We start from the raw sequence: 15,089 nt of genomic DNA, 5'->3' as shown, positions 1-15,089 counted from the left end.
GCGAGGTCCTAGGTTACGGGGTGGAGGAGCATCCCTGCACCGCCTCGTCCATTGCACTGACCTGTCATCTCTTTTCTCTCTCCTCCTTCTTTTGTACGTAGGTGTTTTATAAGTTGATGTACAGGACTTGATTTTCTAGTTCACTCAATGCTACTTGAATCTTTACATGATCCAAGGTCTTCCTAAAACAGGGTTTTTCGGACTAATTCTTTATGGGAGGAAACTGGTTCCCTTTGAGGTAGGAAAGGGGGAGGCAGCAGTGATATCCCTCCCTGGTGCAGGAGCATCCCACTCCTCCCACACTGCTCCGCATCCCAGGCAGGACTGGGAGCCGCTGCTCCCATGGGATGAATCCTACCCTAGGGGCTGTGGAAGGGAGTGGTGATGAAAGCGCATTGAAAGGAAGAGCATCAGTGCATGTGCTGTGGATGGGTCCCTGCTCCAGGGGTTCACATGGGATGGGGGTCCTGCACCCACAGCATACCCAATGGAGGTGTCATCTCCCTGGGTGAGAAAGAGGATGGGGCTGCCCAGGACTCAGGGGATTCACCCAGTGCTCCATGGAAATGGATTCGGGGGCTGCCCAGAGGCGTTGCCACCATGGCAGGGGCAGCAGAGGCTGGTGAAGACCTTTGGGCTGCTCCTCATCCCCATCCCCATCCACTGGTGGCACCAGCACCTTGAGATACAAACCCCAAACTGCTGCAGGGGCACTGAAATGACAAAAGGAAGGGAAACCCAAACCTTGTTTCCCTTGGGCTGAGCAAGGCCATGGGGAGTAAATGCAGGTGGATGCTGAAACTCAGAGCCCTTAAGGCTTCAACACCCATCCCTGACTGCCTCAAGCACCAATGACCTGAGTGCCTTCAGGGGTGCTTCTCCCCCAGCTGCTTTGATGGCAGCACACACGTCCATAGGGGTAGAGGATGGGTTAAGACCACTGCAAGGATCTTGCTGTGCGCCTGCTTCTCCTTGAGATGCTCTGGGAAGGGCACAGCAGTGCAGCAGGGGGATGGTGGGAGCGCTGCTCACCATTCACAGCCTGGGGTAAGCCTGTCCTCAGCTATAGACTGCTGAGAGCCCCCTGCCCTGCTTCCCTGGCTCACGCAGACAGAGGGGTTCTGCTGGCACTGAGGGAATGAGCCCTGGAGGCCCTGGGGTGTGCAGAGCATTGGGCACAGCAGGTTCAATGTGGCCCCGAGGCAGCAGCCGTGCCCTGTGCCCTCATTTGGCCTAACTTAAACCTGGGTTCAAACTTAGACAGGGGAGGCTTAGGCTGGGTACAAGGCAGGAGTTCTTCCCTGTGAGGGTGCCCAGAGAAGCTGTGGCTGCCCCATCCCTGGCAGTGCTCAAGGCCAGGTTGGACACAGGGGCTTGGAGCAAGCTGCTCTAGTGGAAGGTGTCTCTGCCCATGGCAGGGGTTGGAACTGGATGAGCTTTAAGGTCCCTTCCAACCCAAACCAGTCTGGGATCCTATGATCTTTGCTAGCAGAGCCCTGTGTGCTGACCCCCAACAAGGATGTTTTGCAGAGCTTAGCCATGAGCAAGCAATGGTGATGCCATGCTTGGGGTAAGGTGAGGCCGTGGGGTACCAGAAATGAGCACAAGGTCTTTTCCAGGCACCTCAGGGTGTTTTCTCTCTCTCTGCAACCCCCAGTCCCTAGAAAGGCGCTTTGCCACCCAAATTCCCCACTGGGTTTATAAGCAGAAGGAGCTTCCTGCCCCTCTCCACTGGCCATAAACTCATCTCTGCTGTATCTCCCATCATAAACATCTCAGTGCAAGTCCTGGTGTGGCACTGCCCTGATCCCCCCCCTTGCTGTGCTATCACCACAAGGTAAAAGTTGTCTCAAGCTGAACATGGTACAAAACATCCAATTTTTATAGCGTGCTCTTATCTCCCGAACTGGGAGCAATCCTGCCTTTTTATCACCGGGATGCGAGCCATCCTTCCTGCTTATCGTGAGCAATGGCTGCTGCTTGATGAAGTGGAGGGAATGATGTATTCCTGTGACCATTAAACTTTAACTGACCTCTCCTTAAGTACTGTGCTTTCAGTATGGGCAGCCCTCACCTCGGCCTGGCTGGGTACCGGGGGGCACAGGGTGATGGAGCTGCAGTGATTTGGGGTTACAACAGGGAGCAGCAGTGGTGTGAAGGAGCACTGGCACAGGGGAGGGTGCTCCGTTGGTGGGTTGCAGCATCCCTGGAGCACCCCTCTCCACCTGCCTCATCCCACAGACAGCTCCCAGGGAAGGAGGAACCTGCTGATGGGAGCACTGGAGCCTGTGGGGAGCAGCCTGCCCTTACACAGCCTTTCCCAGAGCCCCCAGTTTGCCCTAGGGCCAGTTTAGCAGTCAATGGCTGTTTGTGTTTCCCTTGGAAAGACAAATCCCTGCAGGGTGTTATCCCTGCTCTGAGCAACCCTCCTGGCTGTGGCTTTGCACAGAACCACCCTTGTGCTCTTGGCTGCTAATTCCTGCAGGGAGGCAGTTTGGAGAGGCAGATCTGGGATGCTGGGAGCATCAGGTCTCTATGCTGGTTGCCCACAGCACCCATTGCTGCCTTCCCGCACAGGATAATCCAGGGACCTAAGGACCACGGCTGTTTTCCCAAGGCCCCTGCCACTGTGCCATGGTCAGGAGGATGGATGGGGCAGGGCAGCCAGGTTGGATGGAGCTTGGAGCAGCCTGGTCCAGTGGAAGGTGTCCCTGCCCACGGCAGGGGTTGGGGCTGGATGAGCTTTAAGTCCCCTTCCAACCCAAACCAGTCCGGAATTCTGTGATTCTATGGATCAGGGAAGCATCCCAGAAATGCCAAGAAGCTTTCAGCAAAGAAAAAGCTGTGAAGACAGCAGAGGCTTTACAGGTCAGCGCTGCAGGTGGGATCCAAGCACCTTTTGCAGTATGTGATGCTACCAGAGATGGTTTCAAGGACCTGATTTTATAGGTCCCTAAATAAACACATGAAATTGATATATGAGATCACAGTGTGTACGTATCTGCTTTGCAGGGGGAGTGGGATGTAATTAGATGGCTGCATCTCTCTGCAGGCTATTCCTGCTGTAACTCATGCCTTGAGGCTGCTGGCCAGGGGAGGAGGAGGGATGAAGCAGGCAGCACAATTGATGGGCTTTGGTTTAATTCATCTCCAAGGAGCTCCTTCAAAGCCTGCTTCCAGCTGCTGCTGCCCCTGCTCTCATGCTTGTGCCTTCAGGGGTCTGGGACACTGAGGTGAGACTGGGAACGGGGCAGGCCCTGAGGCTTTCTGGTTAAAGAGTGCAGAAACTTGTTGGTTTTAAGCAGGGGATTTCTCCCTGGCCAAGAGCCTGGTACCTGGTTTTCCTCTGCAGCTCCTAAGAGGCCTTCATGGCTGGTGGGTTGTGGACACTGCTGTTGCTCCCTGCTCCAATGGGAGCTACCCCTCCCTCACCTCACCTATGGCTTCATCTGGAGTGAGTGCAGAGGAGGCCATGGAGATGCTGCGAGGGCTGGAGCAGCTCTGCTCTGGAGCCAGGCTGGGAGAGCTGGGCTGGGGCAGCCTGGAGAAGAGAACACCCAAGAGCACAAGCTCTTCCTCTACTACTTCCCCATCAGCCCTACTTGTGCTGATGGTGAACGATCACTCAGCCTGACTCTATTTGCCATGTACCACCCCAACAAGCTGCTCAGCGATGAACAAAAACCCCAGGCAGCCTCTTGCTTTAAAACACAGGCTGGCTGCAGCCCAGATCCCTTCCTCTGCAGGGTCCTGCTCTGCTCCACTGCAGCTGGTTCACAAACGATGACAAGGCTCACATATGGCTCTGGTTAAAAGGAACGAGCAGCGAACCCTGTAAGAGGGGCTGGGGGAGAAACTTGAGCTTTGGAGATTGAATTTCAGCATCCTCAGGTGCAGGTAATTTTACTGTATTTGTGCACGGTGCAGAAAGTGAGGGAGAGTGAAATGGAAATGCTTTCTTTGGAGTTGTCTCAAGCCAGCCTCCATCACCTAAGCAGGAGTGTTTGCAGCTGAACAGCTTTCTAATGCCCCGTGCACTACCTGTGTCTCAAACTGCAGCTTATTCCTGCAGTCCCAGAGAGACTGCAGGAGAAATGAGAGTCAGCATTTAATTCAAAGTAATCCTAAATGCTAACGCAGAAGCACAGAAGACCCTGGGTGTTGGCTGTACCAGTAAGTACAATGGATAAGGGTGCTGCATTTGGGTTTAGACTTCAGTGTTTGTCGTTCTCTTGTAGTTTTCGGGAGGTGAGAAGGATTTTGTGTCTCATTTACTAGGCAGAAGGCAGTCTGCTTGAAAACAGACATGTTTATTTCCAGGTTCTGCAGGCCACGGGGTAAGGCAGCAGAAGGGTCAGGAAAACACTGCTCGGAACAAAGAGCTCTGCTTTACCCTGGCCAGCACCAGAGCCAAGCAGTGAAACAGCAGCTGCTTAAATCCCAGGCAGGAATGTGAGTGCATCCACCCTGCTGCAAGAGGCAGGACTCTCCTTAGCTCACTGCTGTTAAACCCCAGCAACTACAGCCCACCTCCAAGGCAATCCGTGATGTTCCACAGGTAAGGAAGTGCATTCCCAGCTGCTGTTGCTTCACCTGCAGCCCCTGTTTGGCATTGCTGCAGGTTAGCTTCAAAGCCACACGCACCCATCACAGAGGAGCCCTTCTGCCAGCCAGCTGGATGCTGTTCTGAACAACTCATCCCCTCCTGTAAACCCTTCACCCTCCTGTGCTGCTTTCCTGTACGCTCCCCCCTGTGCCAAGCTTATTTCTCCCCTCCGTTGTGCGAGGCAGTCTGGTTCAAGCAGGAGTTTGCAGCCTGGGATAACAAACAGCGGCCTCCTGCACAGGATTCCTCTTGTTTCACTCTTGCTCGCTACAGTCGATGCACCTTCTTGCCAGAGAAGTACTTGTTGGAGTAAGGAGAACCCTTTACAAACACCAAGACTGTTGGAGTCCCAGCTTTTACAAAGTACCTGCAAAGATTAAAAGGAATCCTTTGGTTTCCTTGCAGCTGGCCAAGGGTCATGCAAAGTGAGTGACTTCCACCCAGCTCAACAGAGCCTGATCTCCCAAAGGCCAGTGACAAGCTTTTATGCTGATTAGCAGAGCCTGTTGGAGCCAGGGCTACCCACATGCAAGGAGGAGTGTTTTATGAATCAATGCTTCCCCAACAGCTACTTCTAATTAAACCAGATGTTACTCTCCCTCTGGAAACAGGTTGCTTTTGCAACTGCCCTTACAGACTGCATCTAAGGGTTTATGCATGCTGTGGAGCTTTATGGAGTGACAGCTCAGACACAGCCCGCAGCAGAGGACCTAGAGCTCTGCTCCCACTGTAACAGACCAAGCCAGTTGTGCAGCAGGCTTCCTCCAGCTAGCTACGAGGTGGTGCAAGTTAACAGCACAGCCTTTACAGCAACTTTCTGGCAGCACAAACAGCAAATTCTTCTCTCTAAATAAGTGCACACCACTTTGTAAGTCAGTGAAGCTGTGCTGCATGCCGTGCTGGGGGCTGCTCACACAGCATTATTAACAGTGAGAGCATTGTTAACCTTCAATACACTCTCTTTATATGCTGCTGCTATTTTTTTCCCTAAAGTAGTACTGTCTAGATGGGATCTGAAACAACCCTTTTGTGCTGCTGCTTGTGTGTAGTCCAACTTCCTTTCCCATCTCCATCCAGTCCTGGAATGAGTTATCCTTGTTTTGGGGGAACAAATGCTAAAGGCAGGCACAAAATCCATGCAGTCCCATTGCTTTATGCCTTCAAGAGTTAGGACTAATAAATCAGAGAAGATTAGAACTATAGGGAGTCCAAGATTTAGGACTGTTAAATGAGAGGAGAAGCTGCACTTGGAGCCCAAAGCTCACGGCCTCACCTCTCGTGCTGCAGCACTTGTAGCAACGTGTGCTCTGGGTTCAGCTCGTACATTTCTTCTCTTTCTTCATCTTCAAAATAGAGCTGAAAAACATTTTGGAGGGTTATGAAATGCCTGAGGCACATGAAAGCAAACTATTAAGCTATTGCAAGTCTAGTAACGACACCGCACGTATCAACTAGAGGTTTATCAAACTTCTGTAGCTTGGACCACGTGTGTCAGATGCAAACTTCAACACAGAAACTGGTTTGTGTAAATCCCAAGTCTTCCCTGGATAAATCAGCTTAGCTCTTTACAGCAGTGGCAGCAGGAGGGTGAAATACACCAGCTCTTCCTGTGCTCCACAGAGAAGCAATGCAAATCTATGGGCTGCTCTTTATCAGGTGAAATGCAGCAACGGTATGAGCTAAACTGGGTAGGTTTAAAGATATTTGAACAAAACAAAGTAGATTTAAGAGATCCTAATCCACCAAGCGTGCCTTAGACTGTATATATGATACCAAAGTGGATGAGTTAGGGTTGGAAAGGACCTTAAGATCATCCAGTTCCAACCCCTCTGCCATGGGCAGGGATGCCTCGCACTAGACCATGTCGCCCAAGGCTCTCTCGAACCTGGCCTTGAACACTGCATCATCTTGATGGGATTAAGTGCTTAAGCACCTCCAGTTCTGAAAATAACCTGGGTTTTTAACAGTATTTCTCATTGGTATTGAGCAACTTCACAACACAGTTTACGAAACAGGCAGCGCACCAGCTTGATGGTCTAAATCTTCATTATCAGTATAAACATGGGAATCTAAGCAGTATCCATAAATAACTTCTATTGAATACAACATAAGCAGAAGACAAAAGAACTTTCATTTTCATGAATGAATTCTGTGTCCGTGTCAGCACACCTGGAAAACATCTGAGTTTATAAAGCAAACGTAGCTCTCCAGATCCTTATTTCACATCCGTGTATGGTAAACAGGTAACAGTGCCATTGCTCTCATACACTCACAGCTGTGTGTTTCTGTACAACACAAAACGCACCAGAACAACCTTGAAACAGAAGGAAAGTCAAACTCCTCACCTCGAGATTGCTGGGAAGGTATTTTCTGTCTACATCCCAAGGAGGTAACTCAGCAAACATCACCATTAAATGATCAATAAACCTAAAAGCCAAAACACACTTGGCTAGCTTAGACAAAGTGTTCAGCTTCAATAATGTGTACACTTACATTTGAAGGATGCTAGAAATACATTAGCAGATTAGACAATGGATTGAAAGCAAGTTTAGATCAGTAACAGTTTCTTCCCTTCAAACTCACTGCTATCCCAGTGAGACCAAGGCCATGCTATCGGATTCACACTTGAGCAGTGCCACAACAAATTGTTGTAACTCTTCATTTTCACACAGAAAATGATGTCAAACACCCTGAATTTTGTCCAAAATCGATTCTCCTTCTACGTGGTCCCATCAGCACCACACTTCACCAGATGAGAGTGCTGAGAATACACCTGTGTGTCAGAGGCTGGTTTAGTTTGGTACTTTAGGAGTGCTGGTGGCCAGTTTGTTCCTACTTTCGCTTCCTTTGGTCATGCAAAGGTGTAGTAAACACTACCATGTAAGAACCACACTTTACTAACTGCTTGCACTGGAATTTTAAGCCCTAGACTTAGCAGATGTGAGGAATATGAATCTCCCCACAGAGAATAAAACCCCCAAACTACAAATTCCATGTTTGTTTAACACTGCAAGCTCAGAAACTGAAGTTAACATCAAGACAAGTGGAATTCCCACCTTACCAGTCACTTGTTTGTAGCCTGAAAGGGCTACAGCACTTCAGAGCCAGGCCTGCTGAAAGCCCTGGGGAAAACTATGGGATCACTGGTGGTCATGAGAGATCCCTTTTGGAAGCTTTTTGTAAGATTTAATTCTTTCTGAGACCCAGTATTAGGGGGCTTCAAAACAGCACCTTAACAAACCTCAGGCATGCAGATGGGTAACAAGTGTTATTGCACTGCTCTCAGCCTGCACTGCAAACCTCTTTATCACACTGGCTTAATATGCTGTATTTCTTTGAGCTATTAATTTATGCAGCATTGAGGTTTTGCCCATCATATTTTAAAGCCCATTTGTAAATCACAGAATATTCAGGCTGGAAAGGACCTCAGGAGCTCATCTAGTGCCACCTCCTGCTCCTATGCAGGGTCAGCTATGAGACTGGAAATCTGGAACTGCTTCATTACCATGGCAGTGTTTCACTTGCTGTTCTGTTCTCATCTATTCAAACATCTCCACGCAAGAATGCTGCTGACAGTGCCCTTACCTGGAGTTCTCATGGAAAGCCACAGTGAAGTCTGTTTGCTCGTGCTCAGGGTACAGAAAGAGGACAGGCCAGTTCAGGTTGCCATCAGCATCTAAGTGCACCCTTGCCCCTGTGGCGTTGTCAGATTGGAACCCATCTAAGGATATCTCAGCCAGGCCATCTGATATTTCCTCTTCTTCAGTTGAAGGCTCAAGAGCCAGCTTGATATTTCTTTTCTGGAGGGGAGGAAAGACAAGAGAACTCCCGAAACACCAAACAGGTATGGTGGGGAGAATAAGGGTAAAACATCAGCAGTCAGGAAAAGGACAAACTGTGTTATTCTAGTTAACAAGTCAGCTCTTAAACATGCTATCAAAAGCTTTCCTACAGTATCAGACTCGAGTGACTGGTATTCCCAGTAGAATCCAGAACCTCAGCCAGACACCCAGGCTCCTCATAAAATGGATGAGAGGTGGGGATCCAGAGAGCCAGCACGCTGAGAGGACAGCCTGAGACAACATGGGAAAAGGGATGCATCTAAATCCTGTTCTTTGGGATCTCTCAGGTATAACTTCAGGGTGCAACTACATGCACCAGCTCCCAAGAACATCCATTCTTCCAGAGAACCGAAGAAAGCTCCCTCTTTTCTTTGGAAAGACAACAGCAGAACAGGAGATCTGACTTTGTAACCCTTCAAAAGCCTGTGTACAAGAGTAACATCTTGGAGACAAGACAGCTCTTAAAACACCCAAACCAAACCACACAAAACCACTCCCCCTCACCAACCCACCTTTATTGCTGCAAGCAAAACTTCCTTTTCACACTGTTCTTTCTTCTCCATCACCTTTGCTTTCCTTGCATCCCGCTCCTGAGCTCGCTACATGGAAGAAAAGGTTGCACCATGATCACACCCAGCAAGGCAATGCCCATCACTGCTCTACCCTGCAGTGAAGTCAGCTCAGAACTCCAGAAGGGTCCCCTCTGGCTCTTTCCCCTACACATCTCAATAGCACACACAGTATGGAACCACCACTCTGATTTGGGGATATTAAACTACACAGAAACTGGTTTGGAGCACTCTTCAACCAAGGACCCCAAAGTGCTGTTTGACACGAAGCAGGTGACAAGCATTGTAGGCACCAGTCTGCCTTCATACTTACCTTTAATTTGTCAGCTTTAGCTCTCACTTCCAGCAGCTTTTTCTCTTTTGAATCTATGTGCAAGCCCTTCTCACACCACGCTATAGCTTCTGAGAAGTTCTTTAGCTCCATGTGACAGAGGGCTCCTGCAATGATTTAAGACTTTAAGTTTCTAGTCTAGGAGTCAGTACACAACTACTATACAAAGTGGTTGTTATAAAGACAGCATTAGCCATGGTGCTGTCCAGAGGCACACACAGCAGCACGTGTGTGTGTCATGTTCGACTGCAGGCTTCCAGCAGGTCAGCTGAGAATAACATCTAATGTATTTCAGTAGTTCTTGTATCATTTGCTTATTCACTCACAGAAATCAGCAGAACGATGCCAGAAGTGTCCGTTACAAGCAAAATGGTATCTTTATGATTAACATTTCAGTATTTGTCTCATAAGGAAAAATAAAGCGGCAATTTCCATGGAGTGGGAAATGCTGGGGTGGTGGGGGGGGAATAATCAAAGCCCAAAAACTAGAGCTGTGGAAAGCAGCAAAAGTTATGCTATACTCTATAGAAACGGGTCCAGTGCCTCTGACACATATAGAAGCTGAAGTGCAAAGAGCAAAAGGACAGTGTTTTGGCTGAAAATCCAAAGCAAAACACAGAGCTCTGATTTGGGGAGACACAGCAATAATAACACAAGGGATCACTTACAGTAACTGCTTCACTTCCCTGAAATGAATGCTGTCCTGAAACAGTATGTTCAAGCACAGTAATTTAAGGTTATTTAACATGGAAACATGCACTGACACAAAGCAACATCTACAAGTCTGTTCCAGGGCTTCAAAGAGTAAGAGCATCGTGCTTAAAGCTAACATGTACACAACTGCACGGGAACTATGTTCCTTGCCGTCCATGCTTTAACTCTTACCTCTTATGATTGCTTTGAGGTGGGTGGGCTTTAGTTTTGTTGCTTGGATGGCATCATTGAGAGCAGAACGGTAGTTACCTACAAAGCAAAGGGAACTGCTCAGAACCTTTCACTGAGAAGTAAAATGTACCCAGATCCCAAAATGATGTGGAGACTGTAATTCAGTGTTTCTACAATCACTGTGAGGAGAGTGAAGAAACAAAGAGCAAGAAGTGAAAGGACAGGAATCCATCATTCAGGGAGGAGGTAAGTAACATGACTGAGAGCAAACCACCTCCCAGCTGCAACACACAATAGCACTGAAAGGCCGAGAACACCCTCCCTTCTGCACCGATGCTGCTGGTAGGTTGGGTGGTAACCAGGAAAAAGGAACAGAAAGTGTTGCTTCGACAGATTTTTGGGGTCAGAGCATCCTCCTGCAGCTCCAATCACCCTGTGAACGTGCTCAGCATCAGCCCTACCAGACGGGATGCGATACCAGACCTACTGGTCACCCACAGTCAGTGCCACCAACACTGGGAGCAGCCAGGACTGCAGTGACCATGCGCTGATGGGGTCTGCAGTCCTTAGGGCCATGGGGAAGCAGCCTGGCCTGTGCCCCGTTACCCAGGTAGAACTGTGCAGCCCCTCTGTTTGTGTGCAGCACCGCGTTCATCTCCGGGTCCTCGCACTTCTTCTTCAGCCCCTCGGTGTAGGCAATGACAGCCTTCCGGTACTCCTTCTCCCTGAAGTACTCGTTCCCTTCGTTCCGGTACATCCTGGCCAGCTCTGCAGGCACCAAAGAGCGGGGACAGGGCCTGAGTGGAGCCCGCAGCGCCCCGGGAGCCCCGCACAGCCCCGCTGCGCACCTGCGGGGCCCTGCTCCTCGTCCAACAGGAGGGCCTGCAGACACGCCAGGTCCGGCTGCCGCGCCGCGTCCACCTCGGCCGGGCACTGCTTCATGAACATGGGGATGGCCTCCAGCTCCTGTGGGACACGGACACGGGCACACACAGGGCCTCGCCTCAGCACCGCCCGGCCCCGCTGCCCCGGCCCCGCCGCCTCACCTGCTCCCACGTGTCCGGGTGCAAACCGCCCCGGTACCGCGGGCCCTCACCGCCGGCCCCACCGGGCTCCGCCATGATGCTGCCGCTACGGCCCGCCCCGCGCCTGCCCAGCGACCCGCCTCTGGCCCGGCCCCCAGCGCCCTCAGCACCAGCCCCGGTCCGTCAAACCCGGCCCCAGCATCCTCAGACCCGGCCCCCAGCGCCCTCAGGCCCGGCCCCAGCATCCTCAAACCCGGCCTCCAGCATCCTCAAACCCGGCCCCAGCATCCTCAGACCCGGCCCCAGCATCCTCAAACCCGGCCTCCAGCATCCTCAAACCCGGCCCCAGCATCCTCAGACCCGGCCCCAGCATCCTCAGACCCGGCCCCCAGCGCCCTCAGGCCCGGCCCCAGCCCATCAAACCCGGCCCCAGCATCCTCAGCCCGGCCCCAGCATCCTCAGCCCGGCCCCAGCCCATCAAACCCGGCCCCATCCCGTCAAACCCGGCCTCCAGCATCCTCAGACCCAGACCCAGACCCAGCCCGTTAAACCCGGCCCCAGCCCATCAAACCCAGCCTCCAGCATCCTCAGCACCAGCACTAGCTCCAGCCCATTAAACCCGGCCCCAGCCGATCAAACCCGGCCTCCAGCATCCTCAGCCCCAGACCCAGCCCGTTAAACCCGGCCCCAGCCCATCAAACCCAGCCTCCAGCATCCTCAGCACCAGCACCAGCTCCAGCCCATTAAACCCGGCCCCAGCCTATCAAACCCGGCCTCCAGCATCCTCAGACCCGGCAGAGCACCCTCAGCCCCAGCCCCTCCGGGTGCGGAGATAAGGAAGCTCAAGGGGGATCTTATTGCTCCAACAAGATGCTGCTAGGAGGTGGGGGTCGGTCTCTTCATGACAAGTGACAGGACAAGGGGAAACGGCCTCAAGCTGCACCAGGGGAGGTTTAGATGGAGCTGAGGAACAATTCCTTCCCCAAAGGCTGCCCAGGGCAGTGCTGGAGTCACCATCCCTGGAAGTGCTCACAAACTGTGTAGACGAGGCCCTCAGTGCCATGGGTTAGTGGTGGCCTTGGCAGTGCTGGGATAATGGTTGGACTCGATGAGCTTAAAGGTGTTTCCCAACGTGGTTGACTCTGATTTCACCAGTGGCACGTTGCAGTGGGCACATACAGCAAGGATATCACCACCCCGCGGGGCAGCGTTACAGCTCATAGGGAACAACATGGCCTGGATGTTTTTACCCCCAGGCTCTGTAGGTCCCCAAACTTCATGTTTCCTTGGTGTTTTGTTTGTTGTGCTGGTATTATTATCATTATCATCATTATTATCATTTGGTTGGTTGTTTTTCCCTGTCAAAGATGCTCTACCACTCTGAGGCTGCATCCCCAAACCCACATCATCCCCACACAAGCCCAGTGGACCCAGGTTGTCTCACCAGCCAGCAGTGCTGGGATGCAGTCCCTGGCACCACTCTTCCCCTCGATTCCTGCACATCTGCAGCACTATGGCATTCCCAAACCAAACAAGGCTCTGGAGTTCACCATTTTGCTTTAATTAACCTCCACCTTCATAGAACCTGCGTGTCTCCAAAGACACAAGCAGAGGAAAGGTGCCTTCCTTCATCTCCCTCTTAAAATCCCTCGTGCTGAGAACTTGGTGCCTAAAGAGGATGGAAGCCCTCTTGCCTGCCCTATCCAGCGCTCACACAGCCGCATGTGCTGGTTAAAGCAGCTCAAGGACCTGTAGCCAAGAGAGAGAAATGTCCCCAGCCCCATTGGGGAACATGGGCTGACCCCAGCTCAGCCTGGATGCAGGACACTGTGGCTGGCTCCAATGTGAGCTGGGTTCAGCTCCATGCACCCAGAGCCAGACAACCTGCATGTCCTTGCAAAGGAACCAGAGCTCATGCAGCAACGCTGAGACATTCAAAGACAGGGATTTAAGGGACCTGCACTTTACTCAGCAGCTCAATGACACCTTCCTTGCTGAGGAACAAAACCTCACCGGAGTTCTGATTCCAAACCTCAAAGACCGGTGGGTCCTCGCAAACCCTCTTCCCCGCTATGACCACGAAGGGATAACCCAGCTTGTTGGCATCCTTCAGCCTCTTGCCGATGGTCAGCTGTGTCCTGTCATCCAGCACCGAGTCCTCAGCCAGGTGCGGCAGTGCTTCGGCCACGTCGTCATACACCCGCTCCAGCAGTGTGGCACCCTCCTCCTCCTCCTCCCTGCTGCCCCTCTTGGGGGGGATGAAGCAGAGCTGGTAGGGAGCGATGAGGCTCGGCCATCGGATGCTGTCCTCCGTGGAGAGCACCTCGATGGAGGCCGCCAGGATGCGAGTGATGCCCAGGCCGTAGCAACCCATTTCTGCCAGCAAGGGCTTGTTCTCCGGGGAGTAGAAGACAGCATTGGAGACCGAGGAGTACTTGGTGCCCAGGTAAAACGTGTGCCCCACTTCGATCCCTCTGGTCTGGGTGAGCTTCCCACCACACGTGGGGCACGATGTCTGCTCCCCGTTTACCGTCTCCACGTTGGCTGCAAAATGTCCTTCGGGGCACAGCACCAGCCTGTCCTCGCCGATGTCTGCCGGCAGCTGGAACTCGTGGGACATGGAGCCACCGATGTTGCCCGTGGCCGCCTGCACTTTGACGAAGGGCAGGCCCAGGCGGCCGAGGAGGCTGCTGTATGCGGCGCACACCTCGCTGTAGGTGCTCCGAGCCGCCTCCTCGGAGGCGTCGAAGGTGTACATGTCCTTCATGTAGAACTCCCGGCTGCGCAGCAACCCGAACCGCGGCTTGGGCTCATCCCGGAACTTCCTGCTCACCTGGTAGAGCCGCAGCGGGAGCTGCTTGTGGGTCAGGCTGCTCTGAGCGGCCACCAGCTCCGTCACCACCTCCTCGTGTGTGGGGCCCAGGCAGTACCTCTTGCCGTGCCGGTCGCACAGCCGGAACAGCTCCGGGCCCATCCGCTCCCAGCGCCCGCTAGCGCGCCACAGCTCGGCGGGGCTCAGGCTGGGCATGCTCAGCTTCTGCCCCGCCACCGCCCGCATCTCCTCGTCCACCACCTTCACCAGCTTCTCCATGGCGCGCACGGCGGGCGGCAGGTAATGGAAGCAGCCGGGGCTGGACGGGTGGATGAGCCCCGCTTGCAGCATCAGCCGCTGGCTGCGGCAGGCGGGCTCCCCGTCCGCCGAGGCCTCGCCGCCCGCCTGCAGGTTGCGGGGCTGGAAGAGCCGCGACAGCAGCAGCCGCCGGGCCCGCGGCGGAGCCGGGCCGCGCCATTGCCGCACCGCGGAGCCCATGGCGGGCCGGCGGCGGGGGGCGCTCTCTCACGTCGGGGGGCAATGCCGTCCGCCGCCGCCCGGAAGGCGGAAGTGAGCGGGTGAAGCTCTATGGTTCCGACGGCTTGGCGGAGGGCGCCACCTGCCGGGCGGGCGGGCGTGCGGCAGGAGTGTGTGTGTGACCCCCCCCATCGGGTACCACTCGCAGCAGCATCCCTATGAATGCACCGAGATCCCGCAGCCGGGCTGCAGTGGGGGAACGGGAAGCGAGTGGTTATCCTCGGCTGTGGTGCAGACTGGCCCCAGGGGATGCTGCCGCTCCAGGGAGAACGCTGCTGGGGTTTGGTGGCCCCTGAGCATCACAGCTCTGCTGTCCTGCGGCTGGGATGTGGTGGAGGCAGGGGACACCCCAGGCTCCTGCCCGGCTGGGATGGGAGGTGGAGGTTCAGAAGGGCCTCAGCAGGCAGCCAGCCATGGGCAGGGGATGGAGGTGGACGGGCATTGGCAGCAGGGCTCACACAGGGATTTGTCCGTTGCTTGTT

The 15,089-nt window shown here is 53.3% G+C and overlaps 2 protein-coding genes across 3 annotated transcripts; both read right to left on the bottom strand.

The window, feature by feature from the left end:
• Positions 1-4,096: 4,096 nt before the first annotated feature.
• Positions 4,097-13,408, bottom strand: TTC4 (tetratricopeptide repeat domain 4). 2 transcript variants are annotated; one of them, XM_061344749.1, is made up of 10 exons: positions 13,272-13,408; positions 11,082-11,199; positions 10,840-11,001; positions 10,234-10,311; positions 9,331-9,455; positions 8,961-9,047; positions 8,192-8,406; positions 6,952-7,033; positions 5,880-5,962; positions 4,097-4,973 (listed from the first exon to the last, which is right to left on the bottom strand). In XM_061344749.1, the coding sequence occupies exons 2-10, from the start codon at positions 11,179-11,181 to the stop codon at positions 4,874-4,876; spliced, it is 1,032 nt and encodes a 343-aa protein (XP_061200733.1). In that variant the 5' UTR covers positions 11,182-11,199; positions 13,272-13,408; the 3' UTR covers positions 4,097-4,873. The 2 variants fall into 2 exon arrangements, with proteins under 2 accessions (XP_061200733.1, XP_061200732.1); XM_061344748.1 differs by lacking the exon at positions 13,272-13,408 and adding an exon at positions 11,280-11,407.
• Positions 13,206-14,592, bottom strand: PARS2 (prolyl-tRNA synthetase 2, mitochondrial). Its single transcript, XM_061344746.1, has one exon. The coding sequence runs from the start codon at positions 14,566-14,568 to the stop codon at positions 13,207-13,209; it is 1,362 nt and encodes a 453-aa protein (XP_061200730.1). The 5' UTR covers positions 14,569-14,592; the 3' UTR covers position 13,206.
• Positions 14,593-15,089: the final 497 nt, after the last annotated feature.

This window comes from Neopsephotus bourkii, unplaced genomic scaffold (genome assembly GCF_033783945.1).
Source record: "Neopsephotus bourkii isolate Nb327-2 ecotype Australia unplaced genomic scaffold, CSIRO-AGI_Nbou_v1 NB_234, whole genome shotgun sequence".
In the NCBI taxonomy this organism is placed as follows: Eukaryota; Metazoa; Chordata; class Aves; order Psittaciformes; family Psittacidae; genus Neopsephotus; species Neopsephotus bourkii.
The sequence above is the reverse complement of the archived record's forward strand: the minus strand, read 5'-3'. Positions and strand labels throughout refer to the sequence as shown.

Coding starts and splice junctions, on each gene's coding strand:
- PARS2 (XM_061344746.1), bottom strand. CDS start 14,568: ATGGGCTCCGCGGTGCGGCAATGGCGCGGCCCGGCTCCGCCGCGGGCC.
- TTC4 (XM_061344748.1), bottom strand. CDS start 11,354: ATGGCGGAGCCCGGTGGGGCCGGCGGTGAGGGCCCGCGGTACCGGGGC. Junction 9,456..10,233: donor CCTCAAAGCAATCATAAGAG/GTAAGAGTTAAA, acceptor AAATCATTGCAG/GAGCCCTCTGTCACATGGAG. Junction 9,048..9,330: donor CTAAAGCTGACAAATTAAAG/GTAAGTATGAAG, acceptor TCTTCCATGTAG/CGAGCTCAGGAGCGGGATGC.